Below are 27,710 nucleotides of genomic sequence, written 5' to 3'. Positions count from 1 at the left end.
AAGACTTCTTCACATGGCTGCCTGGATTTATTGGATTTCTTTTATATGATGCAGGTAAACGCTGCCCAGAGCCTGCACCCCTGAATCCCTCCCGCACCCCAACCCTCTGCCCCAGTCCTGATCCCCCTCCCAGCCTCCAAATCCCCTCGATCCCAGCCCAGAGCACCCTCCTGCACCCCAAACCCCTAATCCCCCTCCCACCCTTGTTGCAGCTGGGGCTACGTTATATCCATCTTTTGGCATGTGCCACCTTAGAATGTCTATACTGCAGTCATGGGGTGTGATTACTGCTTGTGTTGACATACCCAAGCTAGATTGCATCTAGATAGCTCAGGCACCAGAGCAGTGAAGCTGTGGCAGCGTGGGTTTCAACGTGGGCGAACTGCCTGAGTAATTACCCAGGGTTCCAGGTGGGTTTGTAGAGCCTGTGCTGAAGCCCAGTTCTGTGGCTTCACTGCAGTACCAGAGCGATCTAGATGGAAGCTACCTCAGGTATGTCTACATGAGCTGTAATCACACCACGTGACTGCACCGCAGACATACCCTTAGACTCCATTATCCAGCACTAGAGAGGATACAAGTAGCTCTAAGGGTTCCACAGTCTGTAAGTCAGTGTAAGAGGAACTAACTTGCTCCTCACTTGTGAAATTGGCCCTCAGTCTTTGAATAAGATTCTAAATAGCTTTAAGGAGAAGACTTTCCTCATATTGCAAACATTTTAAGACAGGGATCTTCAGGTCTGAAATTAGACCTTCCAATACATTACGCTCTGTACTGTGCATACATTCAATTTGGCAGATCTTCCCCTTTCCCAGTTGTTGTTTGCTCTGTGGCTTTTCTCTGATACCCCATACTTCTTTGTCAAATTGCCTTTGCAATACATCAGGTTGGGAAATGATTTTTTTCCTGCAAAAAATTTCAAACCAAATGAACAATTTTTCATTTTCAAAGTTTTCTGTGAAAGGTTCTGTTCTTTTTTTTTTTTTTTTTTTTTTTTTTGAGAAAAACCTTATTTTTTAAATTTTCAGATTATTTTTTCCAATTAAAACCTGAACTATCTATTTAGACAAAAGGGATTTAAAAAACAAAACAAAAAAACCTCTTATTTTTAATTGAGGAAAACCATTTTTTGTAGAAAAATGTTTTGATGGAATTTTTTTTTTACCAGCTCTACCTCTCAGCCATCTGATGTAGTTATTAACATTACACAAAAACCACCACTAGTCCAAGAAAATCTATACAACCAGTTTGGTAACCTTTCAGAGATATGCTGTATCTATACTGTGTTTATACACTATTTTAGTGCTTAGTGACTGCAATGAAGCAGTTCAGAGATCCTTTGAGGGCATGAAAACTGAACTGTGCAGTCACTGAGTAAAGGCAAGTTCTAGACAGGACTTAAATTCCCAGGATACAAACCAATAAATGGGTTTTTGTGAGGGGGCCAGCCTATGATGTGAGTGGCTCACTTCTTTCAAAAGGGGAGCAGACGACCCGATATTCTGTCACAACTCATGCTGACCAACCTGTACCGTACCACTGTAAATGCCAACCAAATGCCACATGACATTGTATTAGCAATACAGCTATACTGATTTCTATCTGAAAGATGCCTAGCCTCACTGTAGATGAAACATACTCAAATATGGAATGTAATATTAATGCACCTCTCCCATCTGCTCAGAGCAGATGGAGTCTCTCAGCATTATCACCGTGGGGGCCTCCAGTAATAAAACTGGAAGGGCGTGGGAGAGAAAAACAAAACAGAATATGGCAAAAAGAGAATCATTATTGGGAAAAAAATCAGAGTACAAAAATAAAACCACTAGTGATAAGTCATTAAATAAATGCATACTACAATTAGCCTCTAGCCCTTTTGATTTCAGGCGATGGGGCTTAACAGCAGTGGAGAATAATTCAGACACATTTAGATGGAACATCGGCTGGAGTCTGCAATTAGAGAGTTGTGGTTCTACTAATGGTAAATTTGGGCCGTGATTTGTAAGTTTACACAGCAGTGAATTTGGTCCCATGTCTGAAATAGAGGAACACGAGATTCTCTAGGTGATGATTGGGTTATACAGAATATATGAAACCCTGCTAGGTTCATCAGCTCTTCTACTGTTAATCAGTGAAACACACTTACATGCACAACACCGGGATCTCAAAACTCCAACCAAGGAAATGGAGGGTTAATTCTCCCTTTGATAAGGACAGTACCATTGATGATGGCATTAGCATTGAAATCAACTGTATATGCTCATCAAGGATAGACTCTCTTCCAAGTATCTGATGCAGAAACAAAATAAACAAACCAACCTACCTTTTTACATACTCAAGATGATATATTGGGATTTGAAGTTAGCAGTGACCTAGCAGACACAGTAACAGCAGTAGTAACAACTGCCACAGGGGCAGCACACACCTGAAGGAAAAGGCTCTCAGGAGTCCTTGTGGATTGCCACAAGTTTGGTAGCAAAGGAATTTTTCTCTTAAAATAACAAAACAAATTCTGCAGAATGTGAGCCTTTACATAGCCATAAACACGGCAGACTAGACAAATGGAATTCAGATGTTCATTTTAACACTTAATTTATTAACATTTCAATCAACATTAAATAATTTGTTTGTGAACATGACGACTGAACATTACATTATAATTTGCAAACTAATTCAGTTATTTGTACTGCTTGTTTCCAAGTGATGTCTCTTCTGTCCTTTTAAGCTCTTCTACTGATTCCAAACTTACTGCAAAAATGTTGGGAATGGTTTTGTCCCATGCACACTAGTGGATGAATCACTTCCCGGACCAATACAGGAGAACTTGATGCTCACAGACTTTGTCCTCAATGGGCCAATTTGCAAACATAGAGGGGATTTTATATCAACTCTGATTTTTTTTATATTCAGCTGGACTGATGACACCAAAGTGGTTCATATCCAAAGTAAACCAATAATGATAAAAGGAGCCAACCACCACCATCAAACTGTCTTCTCAGCAGGATTTAAAATAGTACCTTCAATTTCAAGCTACTATAATACTACAAAAACAACTTAACTTCCTGTAGCTCATCACCTATTTTATCAACCTCATATTAAAATGGATTATATATAAAATTAAATCAGGACTGTTTTAATTATTATATGCATTGTAAAGTATGAGATATAGTGGAGCATTTAGAAATAATCCTGCAAATTGGAGAGAGCAGTGCCATGAGATGTGGCTATTAAAGTTCCATACCAACTTTGCATAAAGATTATATAATTACTGTAACTGTCCAGAACCTCTCTGATTTAAACCAAAATCTCAGAACTAAAGGAAAGTGGTGTATTCTCCATCTTTTCAGATCTGCACATCAAAACTAGATGCCTTTCTGGAAGATATGTTTTAGCCAAACATATCTTATTATGTTATTGGGGTCAATACAATAGTAACTGGATGAAATTTAGTGGCTTGTGATATACAGGTGGTCAGATCAAATGATCTAATGGTCCCTTCTAGCTTTAAACTCTATAAATCTATGTTAATTACAGAGAACAAACATGTTTGGTAACAGTTAATTTTCATAACTGAAGCATGGATGTAGATCATATGCACCACAGTAAACAATTAGTTCGACATGGAAAATGTGTTATTGCCTAATTTTTTAGCTCTGTATCATACTTAAAGAAAATGTACACAATGCTATATGTCTACATCTAGGTGCATCCTCTAATAAGGTTGATGAATATATGGGGGTGAGACGCTAGGTCCGTCATGAGAGATCAGGGACATGTTTCTCCTCATTTAATCTAGAGTGAGTGAAGACTCACAGTCCCAGTGTGCATAGCGCAGGCAGAAATCAACAGATACATTAATCAGTGTGCAGATTTTAGTTTGCTGGAGTGCACTCCAGATTTGCAGGGATTATATTTTACTAGTTTTCAAAAGGTAATGGGTTAACGGCATGGCATTGTACCAAACTTATTCCACAGTTTCAATGTACAATCCATGGTGTATTGACAATCATCCACAGAGTGTTTCCCACAACCTCATTTTTAATCATTTCAAAAAGAATATGTTTCGCCATGTCTTAAGATACTGATAAATTACATAAACAAACGCATACTGTCACACTCACCTTTTAAAAGCAACACAAACCCTGAAACTACCCTCTGTTCACATGGAGGGAATAAAGTTCTGTACCTTAAAAAGTTTTGATCAAATTCCAGCCAAAAATTTAAACAAAACGAAGTTTAAGCACAGTGTGTTTTCTATGCTAAGTACTATAAATTAACCACAGAAAACAATACAGGACCAGTACACGGCACCACCAGACTTTGTGAAACATACAAACTATGGTGAGTAATGACATTAGACTGGAGCTGAGCAATTGTAATTTCTGTCCCATGGGAAATTAGGATACTTAAATATTTGTTTTCATCACAAATTAGGATGAAAAGTTGACATATCAGAATTTTCCCAGAATGAAGAGTTCTGAAAATTTTTCATTTAGAAATGGTGAAATGTTTTGTTTCAGCATTTTCAATTGAAACTGACTATTTGGATATTTCCAAATCAAAGTTTTTTATTTCAGTTTGCTAAACTGACACTAAATGTTTTGTTTCAAGTCAGTTCAAATTGAACTGCATCTACTGGTGGTGACACTTTGCATCATGGGAGTTGTAATTCAGATGTCTGGTGCCCACAGTCTCTCCTATGGACCAGACTGCCTAACCAGACTATATCTCCCATGATGCAATGTGTTTGGCCTCTGATCACGCCTCATGGGACAGCATGCGAGATATAGTCTAGCTAGGAAGCCTAGCCCATAGGAGAGAATAGGGACATCAGGCAACTGTCCTATCACTGCCACAAGGCAATCTGGCACCATCAGGAGATGCAGTTTAATGCTGAACTCAAAATGGAACTGTTTGTTTCAGGCCATCAAAGTGAAATATTTCAATTTGGGTAAAATCAACTCAAACCAAAATATCTGCAGGGGGAGGAGCGGGTTAAGAGAACACAAACTGTGTAGTAGGGGGCTACATTATTTCATTCATCCAGCAATTCTACATACACAGCCCCAATTCACCAGGCATAATATTACATGCCCAGCTACATATAGATGGAGATGGGTCCCTGAACACCTTACTTCACATAGGGTCCAATAAAAGCAAGGCCCACCCTTGTTCATGACACACTGACACTTGAATGACTTGGTAGATATAGCAGTTTGTAGAATAGTTAACCAACTCAATTTCAAAATAATGCCAACATTATCTAATACCTGTCCTGCTTAACTGATTGAACTAGAATATATATTTAAACAAGAAATTAACCCAACAAACCCTGTACTCTCACTGGAACATGACAATTGAAAATTGAGTGGGAGTGAAACACTCCAGGTGCTTAGACATTTCCCTTAGGCACAAATTTTAAAATTTCAATGCAAAATGGAGAAAATTTTTTATTGAAACACTCTTTGGAAATTCCAAGGGATGTCTTTGCTGAGACTGAGAACGGAGCTACCAGACAACATTAAAGAAGAAGACAAACAAACCATAACATGACTTTTGCAGTCAGATAAACCCCTCTTCTGAGAGAAAAACAGATCCATTATGTAGAGGTTTACATGCAGGTATATCAAAGAGTGGTGAAGAGAGCTATGGCTGAGCTGAAAAAAAAAATCAGTTTCCAAGTAACTGTCTTCATGTCATTTACTCAGACAGTTTGGCGGAATATTAATAATATTGACTGTAAAACACAAAATCTGGAAATTTAAAATTATCCAGATCAGAACTAAAAAAAGACATGAAGGAAACAAAAAGCAAAAAAATGTTCTAACTCACGCGGCTACATAATGAAACAAAAAAGGACTGGATTACACAGTTGTCACATTTGATAAACCACATTAAACTTCAAAAAATAAATATTACCATACAGGGAGAAAGAAAACAACATGCATTAGCTCCTAGATCAGGGGTTCTCAAACTTCATTGCACCGTGACCCCCTTTTGACAACAAAAATTACTATACGACCCCAGGATGGGGGACCGAAGCCTCAGCCCATCTGATTCCCACTGCCCCGGGTTGGGGAGCCAAAGCCTGAGCCCCATTCCCCTGGGCGGGGAAAGGGTCAAAGCCAAAGCCCAAGGGCTTCAGCCTCAGCCAGGGGGCCTATAACCTGAGCCCTGTTGCCCGGCAAGTCTAAGCCAGTCCTGGGGATCCATTAAAATAGAGTCCCGACCCACATTTGAGAACCGCTGTCCTAGAGCAATGGTGGGATGTCACATGACACACCAAAGCTGGGAAGATGTGATTGATCTTTCTTCTGCTCTCTTAATTCCCCTCTTTATAAACATTTTACCAATCGCTGACCTTAAACGCCAGCTATGGATACATTCGCACAGATAAACTAAGTAAGAGATTGGAGGAATAAAAGGTTCTGAAAAACAAGCAGCATGATATCACATTGAGATAACATGGCAGCAGCAGAATCAGATTAGCCTTTGGGATACCCTTTAGATCTTATTGCCTTGCAAATAGTCAGTGAGATATTCAAAATAGCGTGTACGTTTTTGGTTGGCAGACTTCCTCATTGGCTCAAAGAGTAGAGAGTCCGTAAAGGTCATGACAATGGAAACGGTCACTCAAGGGGGATGGCAGGACTCAAAGTGCCAACAGCAAGAATAACAGACATGAAAAATAACAGAAGGCATAAAAATCATTTACTGAGCCATCCAGAGAGAGAACAGAACAGCAGGCCTCACAATATCACTTTATGTATCTTGGATCCTGCACTCCAAACACAGCCTGGGAAACAATGAGGAAGCACACACCTCCCTGGAAGCAAGACAGGTCATAGTGGTAACTATTTTAATGAACAACTATATTTTGATGTCTAACAAATGCTTGTTCCACTCATGCTGGAGAGATCCTCCACTAGGTTAAAACTTAGGGCACTGTGACCCCGCAGAGAGGTGAAAGCAGCCAGAGCACTCCAGGACCAGGACCTCTATTTATATCTGCAAAACTAGGGGTGCATTTTTACATTTTCCAATACAGTCACACTTTATTCTTATGCATTAGTAACATTTAAGATTTTTTTCAATAAATTCTGTGAATTTAACCCTGTTCTAAACTGACTGTAATAAAGCAAGTCTAGGTGAAGCAAACCATCTCCTCTTTTTAGAGTCTCATGGAAAAAAGTCAGAACTTTAAAAAGAAACTAGCAAGTGATTACATAGTTATATTGGAGCAGAACTTCACATGATGCATATTAAAATTCTGAATCAGCAAAACACTTAAGCAGGTGCTTAACTTTAAGCATGTGACCTGTCTCATTGAAGCATGTGAGTAGTCAATGAGACTACTCATATGCTTAACATTAAGCATTTGCTTACATATTTTGTTGAAACAGGGCCTAAGTGTGCAGCTGAAGTTGAAAAAGCAAAAGTGTATGAACAAAAATCAGATTATTTTCAGAATCACAGCTAGAAGACCTAGTGCAACCAAAAATTACTCAATATAGAGGTGTGCAAAAATACATGAACAAATTAATCAGTGGACAATACAGCCATAAGAGAGCCTTTCTAGTGAGCAAAGTGGTCTCTATATGCAAATTTCACAACCACGTCTGGGCATCACAATGGAACAAATATGTACAGGTGTTCTGCATGGAATGTAATATGAATATTTGCATTTTTGACACATCTATGTGCTGTTGCATTCAAGTACAGGCATAATTTTTAAAAGTCATTATCAAATATGTTATATCGCATCAACAGATACAATTTATTTATATAGCAAATACATTCTTTTGGAAATCTAATATTTACTGTATATGTAAAAATTCTGTGCCTGGAGATCAATAACATCAAATACTTAAAGTGAAAAACTATAGCTAACCTATTTCCTTTCCCCCCTTTTACTGTACCCACTTGCATGTAGCATAGAGTATTGTTGCTGTCAGATTTTTTTTTTTTTTTTTTTAAAGGATTTGAGAATTGAGTTGATTAGGCTGTGTAAACACAACTACTGTTTGCTTGTCTGTTTGATTTCTGGAGTCACTCCTCAAATAGCAATATGCCAGGACTAGGAGGATTGTAAAGGAGGAATCTGCATTCCTACGGCCACCCTGGAAGAGCAATTTATCCTATCATCATCATGTAATTCTGTGCTAAATTAAGCAGGGCATCTGTACTATGGAGCAGACCTACACACCAAACCTACCACAGATGGGCTACAGACTGGTTGGTTAATCTGTTCCAAATAAATGATCTTTGTTTTTGAAAGAAAAGCCTGTAGGTACTAGATACATTAACTTTCATTTTTATGGCCTGCTTGAAGCTATTCAGATGTTGCACATATGTTCAGCAGGAAATGGAGGATACAATCTATGATTTACTGCTGTCTAAATGCTGGAAGCAGAAAGGCACAGAACAACAGTTCTCTGCCTGGGCACAAGTGGGGCATGAATTTTTCCCCATCTAGAAAAGAAATAGGACTTTGAGCACCCACAGCTATTAAAACATATTTTCATAAAAAAAATTATATGCACCAATAAGGCCTATGGCTAGGACACCAGACAAAAATGGCTGCTGCCCTATAATCTTTCATTCATAAAATGTTGTTAGCTTTCTCACAATTGGGGCACTGTTCAGTATTATGCAATATGGTATCTTTATACATTTAAAATATTGTTTAACTTGTGATTCAGGAATCATGCAAAAAGAAATGCCATTTTTATTGGCAACTTCAAGTTTACTCAGTACCTGATACATTATATTTGATATCAACAGGGTATTTTTTTAAACTCAACAGACTTTTTTTTGTGTCTCTGGGTAAAGTAACTTGCATGGATTTACATGGACATTTCAATTTATTTTTTTCCCATTTTCAAATATAATAAAGAGAACATTGGACAATGGCTTGTTTCCGACTAGTTGCACGTAATACTGTATTCTCAATTTCTTATAAAATTTTTAGCTAACAGTTCCATAATATGAAGCTGTATTAATAACTAAATCAGATCTCTCTAAAGAGTAGGACCAAACCTCATGAAATCTTTCTTTCCTGGCAAAACTGCATTTGCCATCTAATGACCAGACCTTTGGAACGCAGTGAGTTGGGCAGGGGACATTGTTGACACTTTTGAGTGCTTGTTTGGAGTGATCCTTTCCTGCTGTTTGTGGCAGAGGGAAGTAGAATTAAAAACAGACTCCTTGTGCCCTGATCTCCTAAACCTAAAATGCTCTGCAGAATTGGGACCTTAATGACTAAATGAGACACTTCGGAGAATACAGAAAACATTAAAAAAAGAAAAACTTGTCAGGCTAAATCCTCAAGACATACATCACAGATTATTTACGGAAAGATCTGTTAAACAGCTTGGAAATTTAGCAAACAGATAACTGAAAGGTCAAAGTGTGGTTTTACATTGGTGTACTGTATAATGTCAAACACTGGGAAAGGTCAAGAACAGTCAGGATTTTAAAATAAATTATTCCAACCCTGGCACTGAAGATTTATCCAATAATTTATCCACACAGCTATTCTGATTATTTGTCAAGTCCCCATTTATTACTGAATTGTTCTATAAACACTGTTTTGGCATTTTCATTTTTTTTTAAAAGTATTATTTCTTCTCAATTGTGACACTATTTTGTGGGAAACAATATCGAGCTATAATTGTATGTTGTAACTGTGTTGCTCTAGCAATGTAGGAGTATGCATGAATGATTTTCCCTTATAGGTGCAAGTGAGATGATCTAATAATACACCGATTTAAAAAACTGACAGGAGGTGGTGGTGGAAATGGTTATGGTACCTGACCAAAGACCAGATGATCTAGAAAAAGGAAAATTCTATTCATCATCGTCATCATGTTCCCATTACGCCTCTGGCGTTTAGGGCAGCAACAAAGTTCCTCCAGTCCTGTCTGTTTCTGGCAAGTCTTCCAGTGGTTCTCCAGCTGTGCTCCAGGTTTTTCACCTTGGCTTCCACAGCTCTTTGACATGTTGTTTTCGGGCGGCCTCATTTTTGCTTGCCTTCAGGTGTCCGCCTTTTTGCTACTCTGGTGATGGAATCAGTTTCCATCCAAAGAACATGGCGAATCCAACTCTAACGTCTCCTGATAATGATGGTGCTCAGATCCCCTTGGCTGCACTGTGTCAATAGATCTTGGTTTGAGATTGTTCTGGGCCAAATGATATGGAGCATTATTCTGAGGCAGGTTGTATGGAATGAAGACGGTTTGGACATGTCATAATTTCTCATTCCCCAGCATTCTGCACTATAAAGTAGTGTTGAAAGTACGCAGCTCTTGAGTTTGGTTTTGGTGTTATTTTGATGATTTCCAAACTGTATTTAAGCTCCTGAAGGTGTTCCTGGCATTACTGATTTTGTTCGGGATGTCCTGGCTTGTTCCACAATCCTGGCTGATGGTGCTGCCCACGTATGTGACTGTTTCTACATTGGTGAGAACATAATCCTCTATCCGTACTGGTGATGGTGAGGCACTATTAAAGGTCATGATATCTATCTTATTGCGGTTGATTTTCAGTCCAATTTGCTGGCTGAATGCATTGAGTCGAGTTGTTTTTTCTTGTACATGGTGTTGGGTATGTGATAGGAGAGTGAGAATTCTAGTCATGCTATGTCAAAATTACATTTGGTCTGCAATGCACATTCCTCAGAATAAATGAACTAGGCTTTTGAATTGCCCTGCACAGGAACTAAGCAAGCTTTGAAAAGTCAATGTGAGAACATTTCTCTTATTTATGCATATGGCTATTATAATAAAATTATATTAAAATAAATTTTGCTGCTGTTAGACTTAGGACAAATTTGGTCAAGTGGAACTGCAATTATTAAAGTTTCACAAGTTCACTTAAATGCAGTTGACAAATGATTTTTTAAAAGAATGACAGTGGGATTCTTTTTCAGCATCAGTAGTACACTAATGTACAGAAACAGAATACACACAAACTGCAGATGTATGTTACAGTACACCAATGAGCATAGATGCTTATATTTTGGTAGAAAAGCTAAAAACAGTAAGGAATTGCTGGTTTCAAAAGCATCTGAATTACCAAACTGTTCAATGACATAATTGTACAGATGAAGAGCTTAACCTTAAGGTAAGGACAGCTTTCAGGACAATTAAAAAACTGCTGGCTCTTACACACAGAGGCTTACTTACATTTATCAAGGATGAAATGCTAAGAGTACCATATTCAAATTGTTATCTGTTCTCAAGAATAAGAATGGGTTTCTGGTGGTGTTTTTGAAAATTGATGCCTTGTATGTCAATGGCTGGTTAGAATCTGAGAGTGATATCTCAAGTCACATGGATCATGAACTTCATAACATATTGCAGTGTATAATAGATAATGTAGAACAGAGGGAAAAGATAGGAGGAGTTTTAGTAAAAATATTCATAGAGCAGCAAAGGGAGAGAAAGACGATTCTCAGAAATGAAAGATGTCCGTGATGCGGCAAGCACTTACCAGAATGTGACTTGAATTGGAGTAAGGCACTGTTGTACCCCAGTGTAATTAGGACAGACTCTTTGCCCACACGACAGTATTCAGTGTCTCTGTTAACCAAGCATTTAAACACACAGACTCCATCAGCTGAAGAGGAAAAAAATACTTTAGAAATTTTTAAAAAGTTAAACACATAACACAAACAGAAGTATAGATATCTACAATTTAAAACTGTCCTAAGCATGCACTAAAAACGGGCGATTTAAGGGAGAAATTTATTCTCCAGTACAGTGGTTCTCAAACTTCCCCCCCGCCCCTCCGTGATCCACAAAATGGCTGAAAATTCATCCCCCTACCATCCATATACCACAGGCCTTTGTGAGCTGTGCTGGGGAAGGCTGGGAGGGGGGCAGCAGGAGGAAGAAAGGTGAGAGTTACTCCTCCTCTCCACAGCCCTGGGTTCCCATAGGGTCTTAGGAACAGTGGAATTTTTATGGTTCCTCAGCTGGTGCAGGCAGTCCTGTAAACATCCTCTAACAAACCACTTTTGGGTCACACCTTTGGTTCAGAACCTGCTGCTCTAACCAGTGAAATTGCAAAGAAAAAAAGTAGGAATCGAGCTGTAGCAACAAAACAGAATGAAGGAACTTCAGCAATTTTTCCTTCTTTTGCATCTTTGGCATTTGGGTGTCACTAAATGCAGATATACTATATCACACTGTATGCAAAATGAAATCCACCCATAAACCCTACTTTCTACAACTTTAGTGATGATGATCCAACTATTTGGCTTAACAAGAATATACTTTTAAGAACTCTTCAGCTGAGGTAAGCACAGGCACTACTCTTTGGAGAGGAAGATCTAAAATCAGAGAGTTGGAAAATGGTAAATGATCAGATTCTCCCAGAACCATCCTTGCAGCTGTCAGGAGATGAGCATGTGACGCAGTTTGCATGTGTGCACGCCCTGCCAGCAACCTGAAAATGGCTGGAAAGCTTCAAATTTATCTGGCATCTACAAAGCAGGGGCTACCAAAGATGAAGCCCTCAAACAGGGTTTTAAACTGCCACTCATCACCATAGTATCTAAGCTCCAGTGTTTTCAGAGACAATACCCTGATAGAAATCCCAGCAGTTTCCCTTTTCCCTGATATTTGGGAGTCGGGAGGAGATACCATCTCGCTGTTTCCAGACAGTTGCTCCTCTCATTATAGTGTAATCCTCTGTGTAATTTTAGTGTAAACCTCTGTCAGTTAAGTGTCTAGTAATTTTTTCAAGACCTACAAGTAAGTAAATGCATTGGTAGAGCTGAATGAGTGAGTGTCGGGGGGGGGGGGAAGGGGAAGAGATTTTGGGGAACAAATGAGAAAAAGCACAGGAGAAAAGGTGGAGCACATAGTGTAAGGAAAGAAAAGGACATAAGAAAGTGGATTGAGAGAGAAGGGAAAGAGGGTACAGCCAGTCAAAATAATGTAGAAAAATATACTATGATCTGGTATAGAACATGAAAGAGAAAAACTAGAGTGAGGCCAGGATGGGAAAGGTAGCACAAAAAAAGCAAAGAGATTTAGTAAGTTACATTTAAAAACAGTAATTCAACAGAAAGTTAATGGTAACATACTGTCCATCAAATACACTATATTTATTCTCTTAAAAAGCAGGAAGTTCCACTAGTGCAGGGGTCGGCAACCTTTCAGAAGTGCTGTGCCGAGTCTTCATTTATTCACTCTAATTTAAGGCTTCGCGTGCCAGTCATACATTTTAACGTTTTTAGAAGGTCTCTTTCTATAAGTCTATAATATATAACTAAACCATTGTTGTAGGTAAAGTAAATAAGGGTTTTAAAGTGTTTAAAAAGCTTAATTTAAAGTTAAATTAAAATGCAGAGCCCCCGGGACCGGTGACGAGGACCCACGCAGTGTGAGTGCCACTGAAAATCAGTTCGTGTGCCACCTTTGGCACGCATGCCATAGGTTGCCTACCCCTGCACTAGAGGGAAGGAGAGATACATAACAGCACACATACACCCCACCCCACCCCGGACCATTGGGCTTAGTCCTGGGGCTAGGAGGTGTAAGGTACTTTTTTCAAATTCTGTACTTCAAAGAGATCTGCTGTGGTGAGAAGTAAATACAATATAAAGATAATGGCCACTCGAATACACATTTCATATGTTATTTTAGGCTTAACTATTCAAAACCTACAAATTTTCAAGAATGTGTTCCCAATTTGAGCTTGTACAAACCCAGACAAATACCTACACATTTGGGTTTCAAGACACACGCACTTATGTATGCATGTACCTTCCTCCCTGGACTCATGCCCATGAACACATCAGGATGGTCCATAAGTAATACAATTGCCTAATACATATAACCACCTCAAGTAACAAGCCAAAGTGACTATGCAATCAGCTACTTCCCCACAGTTGTATAGGGGTTCTCCTTTAGTTCTAGTAGTAGAGGCCTGTGCTTTTCATGGTAAGCCTCTTCAGGGTTCAATCCCCACTGAAAACGGCAATATCTATACAGCCACAGTCCATTACACAGATCTCACCTTTGGGAAATGAGACATTTTCTTTATCAAAGAACCAGTTCAAATAATCTCTTTGGAACAGTGAGCACACATGCATTCGAGAGTGAATTTCACTCTTCCGCTACTCTATTATGTTACTGTTTTCTCAGTGTTGCAACTTACTTTCTTCTGTCAATTTATCCAGTGCCCACAAATCAGATACACTGATTGCAAAATTTAGCAGAAGTTTCATGGAAGTGGTAAGACTGATACACAGTACAAAGTTACAAAGAGAGACTGGAGCTAATATGGAAGACAGAGCTATATTGCTAGATTTACTGGGTGGCTTTTTGTATAGACAGACCTCAACTGTAAGAGTACAGATCCAGATTTGGAGACCTACTCCTCCAAAATCCAGGTGTTCTGAGTCAGCCCCTTAGATAGAACTGAGCCACAACATATGACATCAACAAATGAATCTGGATGTGGATCCCAGCTTTTCTAAAACTTAGAGAGGAGCTAGGGATAGCAGGTTCAATATTGTGGTTCAGGCAGATTTCTTCTCGTCAGTTTCCCAGTGTGTAATATTTTCACTGCCAATATGAAAGGGTGATGCTCACATACGGTACTTTTTAAAGAGACAGCAGCATATACTACACCAGTAACTTAAAATGTAAAGAATGGGGAGAGTAATAGAGTAGTAGTAATAGTAGAGTAATAACCTGAGTGTAAGCTTCACATAATTCTCAGTAACATCGAGACCTGGCTCTAGAACAAGCGCAGGACATACAGAAACAGATCCATAGTATCCTTCTAAGGATTAACTTTTGTCATATTTGGATTTATACCTAAAACTAAAGCTACACAAATCTCAGTGGTTTCAATTCACATGGTCTCATATAAATCCTTTTCTTTGGTTTCCTCTTTTGTGAGGATTCATACTCCTTGAGTTTTCCTTTGAGATCTGGTAGGGGGGCAGCAGGAGGGACACTCCCACTGTTATATAATTGCAACGAATCTTATACAAAATGTGACACATGGCCAGAAAGGGTTAAGCAGCTTGCAGGCTAAATGACCCAGAGCCAACCTTTAGAGACATGTTAGAAAAGTATACAAATGATAATTAGGGCCATTTCATGGTAGATAGGCTAAAAGTTTGAAATGCAAACCTGTATTGTTAGAGAATTAGCGGTGATACTAATTGCATGTGTGTACTCATATTTTGTTAAATGTTAGCTATAGAAACAGACAGTCCCTGTCTATCACTATAGCTGTTGATTCAGAGATCAAAAGGGAATATTAACATTTAGCTGAATCTTGGGTGAAATAATGTCATTGTCTATATGTCTCTTTAAAGTTGTGATAAACTACTTAATGAATAAATTATCGTATGTTAATCCCTGTAGCTAATTACCAGTGATGTTTAGGAAATAGGTCAGAATAAATGATAATAGTCCTACCTCTTATATAGCCCTTCATCTGTAGATCTCAAAGCACTTTACAAAGGAAGTCAGTAACATCATCCCCATTTGACTGATGGGGGAACTGAGGCAGAGAGAGGTGAAGTGACTTGCCCAGTCACCCAGCAGAACTGTTGCAGAGCTAAGAATAGGACCCAAGTCTGCTGAGTCTCAGATCAATGCCCTATAGAAATTACAGCCCTCCTCATTCTAAAGAAAAATACTTGCTAGAGTATCTTGTTAATGCTACAAAACCAAGCAGTGAATCATCTTCATGCTGAGCAATGATTGGATCATAAGTAAGACTATTATGAATGGCAGTGAACTGAGTTCATTAAGACAGACTGGTAATAAAAACCAAGCACTGAACCCAAGAGATCCATTAATAGTCATTAGTGCATAATGCAGTCAAGCCAATACTTTGTTCACCGTAAAAGTTGGATGAAGGCTGAAGGAGCAGAGGCAAGTCTGGTAAATAAACTCACAATACCTAATAAGCACCATTTTGGTAGTATGGTCAGAACTGAAACTAAACTAGAGCTTCTCAGATAGCTAAGCATTACTGAAGATGGACAGCATCTTTGAAGCAATTAACATATGTTTGAAACTTTGCTCTGAAGGGAGCTTTGATGTTGGTGGAAAATTAATAAAGTCTTTCCAAGTTTAAATTTGTTTCTCTAAAATGTAGCAGTCTTAAGAGTGGATCCCAAGAAGGAATTCATTTTTGAGACGAAGGAATGATAATTCAAGAGTGCTGCACAAAAGAGATATTTGGACCTTCAACTGCTCTGGAAGCTATTTTATACAATACTGCCAGCCAGTTCAAAAACATCTGATTCCAGTTTCCCAGAAGATTAATCATTTATTTAGGAAAAGAGATTACAAGAGTGAGAACATAGTAAGACTATTGGAGAAGATTTCAGCACCAAGAAACAGTTTTAGAAACTTAGGAAACAGAATGAATAACTACTTAAGACTATTGATCCTTGCAGGTAAAGCACTGAGTAGTGAGAATCTGGCAGTCTCGTCACCTTCAATCTCTGTCTTAAAATGCAGGCTATTTTATAGAAATGAAAAGTCTTGCATTACACATTTCAGAAGAAGCTAAAAGATTAGTACCTTGCATGGCTTCCATATTCATCCACCCACCCACCCACCCTTCAAAGCAAACACGGGCCCTACAAATTAAAAGAAAAAAGTGTATTATAGTATGAATGTTTGGCCCACTTTTTCTGATCTGCCACATAATCTGATCTTGCTACACACCTAATTATGATGTATTGCTTTGACTGATGCTGTACCATTTGCTTAGTTGGTTTATAAACAAACAAGGAAATGTGCACAATCTGTATGTCCAAAAGTCTCTGCTAATATTTAGTGTTTAACAGTTTTTACATTCACCAATTTAAAAAATTCCCACCTGGGATGATGACTAAAATTACTGAGCTTCTATCAGCAGGCTCTTTACAACTTTAAAACTTGATTTACATGATTATAATTTTGTTGATAATGTGAGGAGAGAGCTGGCCACCTAAATAGAAGATGCCAAGATGTCACATTGTTGCAACCTATGAGATGACCATACTGATTAGTGCACACTGAACCAGAGTCCTGCAACTAGGTTGCTAAAAACCAACGCCATTCACTTTTTATGGCTCATTATCTTAAAGACAGTAACAGGAATGAGAGTTTCTTTTGAAAGGAAAGCCAACATATAAGGGAGAGTTAAGAAAGGTGGAATCATAAACATCTTTAGCATCTTTTACAGAATATCTTTGGAAATAATGATACCTAGATTGCAAAAGCTGAACGGGGGAAAAAAGTGTGAACAATCCAGAGGAGGCAGGGGAAGGGGGGGAAAATCACAGGTCAGAGAAAGAATAAGGTGACTAAGAAAATGAGACTTGGTAGCACTTATATATGTGACCTTCATCTACTGAACAAGACAATGCATCTGAAGTTGCCACACAGTAACGTAAGAAAGAATTCAAAGCTGTACCCAAGTAGATATAGTAATCCACAATCACAGGCACAATAATATGAACTAATTTCCAATAGCAGATCTATTAAATCAGCAAGAAAGTGAACAGAAACAGAAGTTCCAGTCACCTAAAAGAGAATTCTAAGAAGAGGGGACATACTAGCACATATGGCAGGACTGGTCTGGACTCAAGTTATCTTGCTGAAATAAAATGTCTGACATTCCCTCTGAATCCAGAATTTAATATCTTCAAGGACTAGAGCCTGAAACACTGCTTACGATACAACAAACCATGAATCAGTTGGGGGCCTCAGCACAGTCGAGTTTCATATTGTCATGGATGGGGGGGAAAAAAGGAAATCCAGGAAATGGAAAACAGCAGTGGTCTCATCACTGCATGGATGGTAAACAGACTATGGACTGTTATGGCAAAAGAAAAACTGGTTCTTTCTATTACAGACAAATATCAAGACTACCTGTTATGTCTCAGAATTGTTAATACATTGAAATCTACAAGGTTTATAAAACTTGACCAACTGCAGTATACACATCAACTTTTACAAATACTGGCCATGGTTCGCTGCTCCAGGCCAATGGGGGCTGCAGGAAGGGCGGCCAGCACGTCCCTCGGCCCCCGCCGCTTCCCGCAGCCCCCATTGGCCTGGAGCAGCGAACCGCGGCCAGTGGAAGCTGCAATTGTCCGGACCTGCGGACGCGGCAGGTAAATAAACCAGCCTGGCCCGCCAGGGGCTTTCCCTACACAAGCGGCAGCCCTAGTTTGAGAACCACAGCTTTAGAGCACAAACAGAGCTCAGTTGAGTGAAAATTTTACTTGTGAAATAAAAGGGAAGGCCAATAAGAATGTAAAGCTGTGGTTTTATCCAGTACCTTAAAAAAAAGCCATTTAAACAATGAGAAGGGGAACTGAAATATCATCTATACTGGAGTAAAGACTATTTAACCCAGATTATTCTTTGATATTGCTTGAAAGAAAAGCATTTGAAAGTGTCAAAAGGCATCTAAAGAGAGCTATGCTAGAATTTCACTCTTATTTCCTTCCAGGCTGAAGGCTGTGTTCAAAATTCTGACATATCGTTTCCTTATCAGAAGTAACTACCAGCATCTGGGATCAGTGCGCACAGGAGACCAAAATACGGCCCCACCAAGTATCATGCATCTCGTGTGACATTTATGAATTTGGCAGGTCTGTCCCACATCTCATGGAAAACTCATACAGAGAAACAAAGAGAGAGAATTCATTTAGCAGGATCAGTGTGCCCTTTGGCACCACTACATACATCCACACCGTTTTCTAAGTAGAAGTTTATGGCTATATGCAACTTATTTACAAAATAATCAAATTAGTTCACTAATTTGTATAAACATCACACATGGAGCTGCACCAAACTTGGCAGCTATGAAAATGAGTTTGCCAGTTTCACTGCCTGAGGGCTCTATTATGTGAAACTGTCAATATTAAAGAACGAAATTATGTAATTGAATTTGTTTAAAATCCATTTCTGAGTGTTAATACTCATTTGCCAGAAGGCCAAAAGCATAAAATTTTCATTTGGTATTTAGGCCAGAAATTGTTTCTTGTTAGACACCTTGCATATACTCTAATTCTAGACGTAATTCATCCCATATCACGCAAAACCCAAGTAATTAAGACATTGCATGTGGAACTCAGGAGGAGTAGCGAGAGATGGGATTTGCAGATTGCCAAATTGCAGATAGGTCCCTCTGGGGCTACTGTTCCCACCTACATATGGGAAGATTGCATGCTGAGCACTTGCACTCCCCAAACAATGATTTTGTGCCACTGGATACATTTAAAATATTGATCTAATAGTCCCCAACTCCACTCCCCGGCCCTTACTTAAGTCCCTGTCTCCACTCCACCTGGCTTATCAGGGTTTTCAGAGACCCCCTTCTCCAGCATGCAGAGGCTGTCTGCCTGCAGAAACCCCCATGCCCCCCTATAGAGAGCTAAAGCAGATGTAAGTTGTGTTGGAAAGTCTGCTGCAGGATCTTTCTGCTCAGCTTAATTTCAGTTTGTGAATTTCCTCTGGCAATTTTTGAAGAGCATCCCTATCTACTGGATATCAGGCATGTGGGGAACTCATATGGCACAGTGACCTCAGAGGAACTGTTTGGAAGGTCCTCCTACCCCAAAATTTTAGCAACGCAAATTGGCGCATAAGCTGAACTCCTTCAGATCTCAAACAGCCCTCCTCTCTCCAGTTTTCTTGGGTACTATAAACTGAGTAAATCCCACTGAATTCCTTCCCAGCTCATTGGACTTATTTGACCCCAGCACAGCATTTCTACTTGGTTCCTTTTTCTGAGTTCCCTTTCTCACCATTGTTTGTCTTGTTTTTTCCCCTCCACTTTTTTTTTAAATTGTTCTCTTGTTTTTAAGTTCCTCTCCCCTCCTAGTCAGCAGAAAACTACATATTGTTTGGCACAGGGCTGTATGGGCACCGCCACTGGTATTCTCCACAGTTGTGCAACGTGCCATAGGAACAGAACAGAAAAGCCCGAGCTAGCAGATTGCTGATTGAACCTGCAGCAACATACATGAGAACTACATTTGGGACTGCCATAGGAGCAAGGAGGCAAGATGGGAGACTTTGAAGCAGTCACTAGCCACTGGCAACAGAAGCAACTGTGGCAGGGTTGGGAGTTGGCAGTGGCTATGGAACATGAATTCTCCACCCTTTAATTCCTTTGCCCTGCATCCCCCTCCTCTCTAAGGGCTTGTCTACACACTTATTTTGCGGCAAGCTGAGATGTAAATCTACATTGTGCTGGCCTGACAGACATTAAGTGTTCACGTGGACCCAGCTGCTGCACATTAAAAGTTCCGCGGAGTGCTCTGAAACAGGAGTAGATTGAATGACACTAGGAAACTTTTAGTGCATAGCAGCGGGGTCCACACAGACAGTAAGTGCCTGTTTGGTACAAACTAAGCATTTGTGTAGATAAGCCCTAGTCGAGAGAGAGAGAGAGAGAACAATTTTTGTGTACTACAGTTCTACTTAAATAATTGATAGGTTAGAAAATTATTTAATGAGTTCCACAAAGCCAAAATAAAAGAAAAAAAGGGTAGAATTCTCACTACCCAGAATACGATTGGCAAACTAACAGCAAAAGTCTTTTGTGATATAAATTGACCCAACTGTGGATCTGAAATACATTTGGTCCTTGATAAATTGAGCAGGATGAAAATCAGCAACAATTCTTTAAGAGCCCGATTCTCAATGTTCACATGAATGCTAATAATGTTTACAACTGTAAGAATTAGAAACCAAGAGAAATCTAACCACTGACAATTGTTAGAGATAACAGCTAGTATGTCAAAAACATCAGTACTAATACATTGCATTTATTGAACCCCTGCATTAGTTTATTTTCACATTAGTTATGTTTGAAGTAGAATGTCTAATGAAACCTATTTCTAGACGAATCCTGTTACTACAGGTGAGCATCTCTGTTGCAGTCTGTCAATTAAGGTAGGGTAACTTTCATACAGCAGTATTAGGCTTGACTCCATATGCAACATAGGAAAAGAACTGCAATGTCCTTGCTGCCCCCATGTTTTAGCTGACAAAAAGGTTTGAATTTGGCCATAATGGCCCACCATTTAGTACCTAAAAGAGTATACAAATAGGCTTTTGCAGGCTTTTGCTGATGAGTTATCAATGAACCCTGAAACAGTAAACCAAAAACTGCAGGTGTCTATAAAATGATTGCTGAGCTTGGCAATAGTGTATATAACATTTAAAATAGCACTAATTCAAAGGAGTCTTAATGAATCTCATGTGGAATTCATATTGCTTTAAAACATTAGATCAGAGGCATTTGTGTTTTTAATTCAGCTACACTTAGCAGAGAAAATGTTCTGTAGGATTTATGATTCAATGTCTTCTTAAATTATTAAAAATTGAGAATAAATATAATAGGACTTGTTATAAAAAAGCAAGACTTGTGTACTAAATTGGCGGCGGGGAAATCAGAGGGACAAGCTTAATATAATAAAGTACGTGCCAGATTGTAGTTGTCACTAGATGAATACTCTAGCTAGGTCTCTCTACAAACCCTTCTGGGCTGTTGCTAGATGATAGCATGATATGGATAGGTTAACTGATTCTACTGGTCAGAAGCTAGCCTACAATTCAGGTGTGCTACATCACAACAGGTTTTCTCTATAAATGGAAGATATTTTAACACTTACATGCTCTGCCTCTTCAAAGCCTAATGGTGTTGATTTAAACTGGATGAAAACAGCAGCAGACAAAACTTTAGGCCAAAAAACACATGGCAGATTTTTAAAAATTGTACTGTACCAGATGAGACAATAGCCAATCTGCCTTATATACCTCTACCCAGATATAACGCAACCTGATATAACATGAATTCGGATATAACGCGGTAAAGCAGTGCTCCAGAGGGGCGGGGCTGTGCACTCCGGTGGATCAAAGCAAGTTCGATATAACGCAATTTCACCTATAACGTGGTAAGTTTTTTTGGCTCCCGAGGACAGTGTTATATTGAGGTAGAGGTGTAGTTTTATACTGTCCCCATCAACACAGTATCTGAGAGCCTTCATTATAAGGCTGATTCATATATGGCTTGCATCATCAAAACCATACGCATGCAGAGTATTTGAATTTATAATGAGATGTGTGGTGATGCAGATTACACATCCAAAAGCAAGAATGAAGGCAATATTCTTCCTTCAAATTCCATGAGTGGAGGGAAACCAAAACTCTTCCTCCCTTCTTCCCTCTCCCCTTTTTTAAAGCAAGAATCCAGTTGAAATGATCCTTGGTAGCAGATATTGAAATTCACAGTCTGAGAAGAAATATGATAAAGCCTTAAAAAAAAAAACCTAGAGGAACAAGTTCTGCATAATTTCACTTTCACAGCTCAGTGCTCAATGATATTTGAAATGAAAACCCTTTATCCCCTTGCTGGTTATATGTCTAGACAGTGATTGTTTACTTGAAAAACACAGTTATCGGCAAGATCTCTATTTCTGCACATATATCCCTACTTTACAGTTGAGAGGCAGTAGATATTTAGTTTTATTTGCTTTTGGACTGCTGTTCCTTTACTTAAGGTATTAGGTGAGCTGGCTCTCTCCTAGAGGCCTTAAATAAATGCCAAAAATGTACTCCCTGATACCAATAATTATTTGGCCAATAACACCGAGGACCACCCAAAAAAAGCCTGTATATCACAGGATGGTTTTCCCTAAACTACCGAACTTTTGCACGGAGTGTGCAGTCTTCTTGGTCTTTTTTTTTTTAAATATATTTTATTGACTTTTTATTGAAAAGTTTTTTTAAAAATCCCCAAAGGCAATACTCAAAATAAAGTATTTAAATTAATCCAACAATCGTTATTACCAACTTCTGGCCAAAGGAATGCAAACATGCAAGTCTACTGCTTTAGCTTCTGTATTCTCTCTCTTTCCTGTCTCAACAATATATTTAAAAACATAGGTTGTGTGTCTAGAGGAAGACATACATAGAAGACATTTACAACCAAAACAAATTCCCACATTGCCTCCTTCCACATAACCTTGCCCCTCCACCTATTGTGTCTTTTGCTCTTTACACACGAAACCTAAAATGAAGGAACCACACAGGCAGGGTGGGGTCCAAATAACCATGTTTACTAAATATACACAACATGCAAGGCCTAGCTGTATATACAAACTGGTGGTCTTGCTGGCTTCTGGGGGCTTCTAAAACACAGAACACAGGGAGTGCTGCTAAAGGGCTCACAAAATATGTAAAGGGACACTACACTATTCCTATACACTATGCCACCCCCAGAAAATAGAACCAAAAGTCACTTTCGGTGCACTAGAAATTTCGACAAATGGTTTTGTTCTTTTAGGACTCAGTCCTGCAGTTTGCAAAAACAGAGAGAGAGGGAAGAAAAGCTGCTCCTGTGCTACCATCTCTCCCCCTGTTTCATAATACAAATAATTGCTATTGACTTAAATGAGAGTTACTCGTATCACAAGGAGTGAAAGCAAGGACCCTGGTGTGCAATGACAGCACATCTATCGTTGGCCCCTGTTACTGAGTGCAAGAAGGCCCAGCTGTGACCACATATACTCTGATACCATGCCCCATCATCTTCACAGTGTGAATGTGGTCAGGCAGAGTCAGATGATCCATTTTTATGAACCAGGCAAATGACATCAGGAGTGAGGACTCTCAATGTCTCCTTATGCTCCTTTAAAAAAAAAAGTGCGCAAAATGCAACTGTACAGCTATCTAAGGTTCTTCTGTGGCCCCCGTTATTTTAGTATCTGAAACACCTCACAATCCAATGTATTTATTCTCACATCATCTATAAGGTACGTATGCCAAATATTTTTCCTTCCATTTATCTGGTGGAGAAGAAAGTGTACTGGATGATTTTTTGTTTTAATTTTTAGATCCACCTCCACCCCCCTTTTAGGTGAGTTCCATTTTACTGCACATTAATTTGGGTTAGGGTGACCAGATCACCCAAGTCAAATATCGGGACGCGGGGGAGAGAAGGGGGTGGCGGAAGGGGGCAGGGCAAAAAAAAAAAAAAAAAAAAACCACACACACACCCCTCCCTCCACAAGCGCTGGAGGGAGGCCCGAAAGACGCAGGGGAAGCACGGGGCCGGGATGAGTGAGAGCCCAGCCTGGCCCCGAGTGCAGGCAGGACTCAGTCAGGCTGTAGGGAGAGAAGGGGGCGGCCCGCAGGGCCAGGCGGCGGCTGTTCTCCCCCCCGGGCAGCGGGACTCAGGAGCAGCCGCTGCTGCAGATCCCACTGCCGCTGGGGCAGGAAGCGGCTGATGGCCAAGCTCAGTGGCTGTGGCTCTGGCGCCCCCGAACTCCCAGGGGCTGGGTGCAGCGTGCGCACTGCTGGGTCCCCGCAACAGGCCCGGGCTCGGGGTTTGGGGGGCGCCAGAGCCGCAGCCACTGAGCTTGGCCATCAGCCGCTTCCTGCCCCAGCGGCAGTGGGAGCTGCAGCAGCGGCTGCTCCTGAGTCCCGCTGCCCGGGGGGGGAGAACAGCCGCCGCCTGGCCCTGCGGGCCGCCCCCCTACTCTCCCTACAGCCCGACTGAGTCCTGCCTGCGCTTGGGGCCAGGCCGGGCTCTCACTCACCCTGGCCCTGCGCTTCCCCTGTGTCTCCCGGGCCTCTCTCCACAAGCGCCGGAGGGAGGAGGAATGGTGAGTCTGGGGAAGAGGCGGGGATTCGGGGAGAGAGCCAATGGGGGAAGGAGGGGGCGGAGTCGGGGCGGGGAGGGGGGAGGCGCGAGCATTTCTGGGCTCTGGAGTATTTGCTTGTTTGTCCAGTGTCCCGACCTACTGTTGGTCGGGACGCGGGATAAACAAGGAAATATCGGGACAGTCCCGATAAAATCGGGATGTCTGGTCACCCTAATTTGGGTTGTAGAATGTCTTATAACCTGACCTTTGCAACTATAGCAGACTATTATGCAGATGCACCTGTGAGGGCTCTAGTGTTACAGCTTCAAAACTCAGCTCTGTCTTTGTAATCTGATGTGATTTAAGCAATACAATTTGTAACCACATGCAGATTAGGAGTCACTTTCACTGCAAAGTGTGGGAAGAAAACCGTGTCATGGAAAACAATATGATTTGTTCCAATTATAGAAAAGTATGCTGATTGCTCAAACTTCATTCTGTGGACCTCAATGGAATGAAGTGTCATGTTGTGATTACCACACAAATTGTAACCAAACAAATTACCTTTTTCAGCTGACATGGTAGCACGTACAATAAAAATTTTAGGAGCAAAACTCAGGTTATAAAGGAGGAAGCTAGGGTTGGGCAAATAGGTTGATATTAAGATCCAGGAGTTCTAATATTTTTAGGATAGTCAAATCACCAAATCCAAATATCAGCCTCAGAGCCATCTTCTCCTCAGCCATGCCTCTCCAAATATTCATTTTTCATATTAACAAAGACTAAGTTAGTAACCCAACTAAAAATGGTGCCCGAGTCAGGAGGTGGGGCGCGAGTAGCTCTGTATCTGTCCTCACTGAGCTTTTGGCTCAGTCAACCACTCTCTGGATATTCTAGATTGTTCTAGATGTAGCTGGCAAAATGAAGGGTCAGAGACTGGAGTCAAGGAGAACACTCTAAAACATCCAAGGGGGTGTGCGACTGAGAAAAAGGGTTGCCAGTTTTGGTTGGACATCTTCGAGGAGGTTTCATCGCATGACATAATCCTTAGTTAAAGATTAATCTTTAATTCTTGGAGACTCCAGGACAATCCTGGAGAGTTGGCAATCCTCCACGTGAGCAAAGATGTTCAATGTGGAGTGACGCATGGATGTCATTATATTGCAGCACCGTTTTGGATACAGATTAATTATTTTTGATCAATATTTTTATTTGTCTTAAAACATGCACATGTACTTTGAGAAATGCACTGATGAGTCACCTTGAATGTCATGCAAGTATCTCGGAAAATGTTGGATGAAATTCTCTGCTGGTATAAATTGGTGCAGCTCCATTAGTTTCAAATTGGAAAATATTAATCAGAAGCTACTACTATAAATCCTTGTGACTTACAGAATACCTGCTGTAGCACTGGACCTGCACAAAGTCCAGATGCAAAGAATCCAGTAGAAGTGCATAAGCTATCTCCCTGTGCCTTTTAAGGACTTAGGGCAAGAAAACCAAAAATAGCATTTCATAATGTCCTGTGTACTGTTACTAGTAAATTGATCTCACACTGTTGGCTTCTGCTTAGCTTGACATTTAAGGAGTCTGTGCACCAATCTCTTTATATGAAAATATCTTGGAGAGGACTGGTGTGAAGTGACCAGCCTTGCAGAAATTAAAGGTTAGACAATGTTTCCTCAGTCACCTTTGCAACTGCTTTTTTCTGTTTTTCTTTTCACCTTTCTACCTATTACTTTTACAAGTGAAATATGATTAATGTTTCCTAAACAGATGTACCTTGACACTATTTTATAGGACAGAAGTAATTTGTCAAATAGGGAGTCGAACTATTGTATGAGAATAGGCAGGTTGTGAAATATGGGCAGTTATGGTATTTACATCCATTCTATATGCAAAACTATACTTCTCTCATGTTCAGAGTGATTTTTTAAATTAAGTTCATATACGTAAATACATTCAATCAATAGCTAGTTATAATTGGACACGTTCTTTTGTCAATAAATGCTAGATCTCAATACTTGTTGTTTTCATTAATGTTTAAAAGGCAATATAAAATAATGCAGCACAGTATCCTAATAAATTTTTTGTACCAAAACATAAAAAAGGCTAATATGTAATTTTTTCAAATATATAAAGTCACATGGGGAAAGTGATCTGATTTTGTGTGCAACAAATATCTTTTAAATGTCATTAACTTGCCTCACATTTTCATTTATGTAGCAAAAAACAAAAACAATACAGAACAAAACACACACAAGAGTACTATATCCTCTATGACATGAAATATTTTGAAATATAAATGAAACATTCACAAATCATCACTTTATTTTGCAATTTTATATCTATAAATACGTTTTGAATGTCTTACTAAATTTTGGCTATATCAGCACAAATACAAAACTTTAAAGGGTAAATTGGCATAATATGATTTACCCCACTTTTTTTTTTTTAAACAATATATTTTAGATCGTCACTGAAGTAAAAACGACAACAAATTCGATCAAAGGCCTGGTATTCTGAGCAACAATACACAGTTAAAAACTAAATTTTTAAAAAGGTAAAAAATGTTATATTCTAGCTTGCTCATCTTTACCAACAGCTACTTTAAGCACTTCTGCGTGGTATAGCAGGGAAAATTCCAGCAATTAAGGATTTGTAACACTTTATTTAAAAATATAAAATGAAATAGACTACGAGGTGCAAATTAACATCTAGTATTTAGCACCGGCATTCTGTAGTCAAAAGAAATGTCAAGATATTAAGGATAAATGATTTTATTTAAGAATTCATCCCCCAAAGAGAGAGAGAGAAAATCCAGAACATTTTTCTCCATGAAGTTCTAAGGAATCTAGTCCATTCTTCATAATCCCCACCCCCAATAACTGGACTGTAGCCATTGCCTGATGCACAAGATTTGCTGAACCCACAGGATGCATGTGTGGAAGTATTAGGTTTCTTCAGTCAATTACGGGGGTTGGGGGGGGGGGAGAGAGAGAGAGAGACTTATTAAATCTACAGGACTTTAGTGGAGCTACACCAATTAAGGATCTGGTCCATCATTGTATAT

General features: G+C 39.6%; 1 protein-coding gene across 5 annotated transcripts in view; it reads right to left on the bottom strand.

Annotated features, from left to right (window-relative positions):
- The window catches only part of LOC101949585 (histone-arginine methyltransferase CARM1-like), a 123,593-nt gene that overhangs the window by 72,868 nt on the left and 23,015 nt on the right, over positions 1-27,710 (bottom strand). For 3 of the 5 annotated variants that reach the window (XR_010588624.1, XM_005296782.5, XM_024103345.3), the window contains exon 2: positions 11,494-11,619. The exons of 1 other annotated variant lie outside the window; for it this stretch is intronic. Coding sequence is in view for 3 of the 4 variants with exons in the window: in XM_005296782.5 (XP_005296839.1) it covers positions 11,494-11,619 (126 nt within the window). In the remaining variant the exon portion in view is untranslated. Of the gene's footprint in view, positions 1-11,493; positions 11,620-11,828; positions 11,852-27,710 lie in introns of those variants that run through there. One more of the 5 variants, XM_024103347.3, reaches the window with a different exon arrangement.

Source organism: Chrysemys picta, chromosome 6 (genome assembly GCF_011386835.1).
Source record: "Chrysemys picta bellii isolate R12L10 chromosome 6, ASM1138683v2, whole genome shotgun sequence".
NCBI classification, from domain to species: domain Eukaryota; kingdom Metazoa; phylum Chordata; order Testudines; family Emydidae; genus Chrysemys; species Chrysemys picta.
Note: the sequence above shows the minus strand (reverse complement) of the source record. Positions and strands in the feature narration are given on the sequence as shown.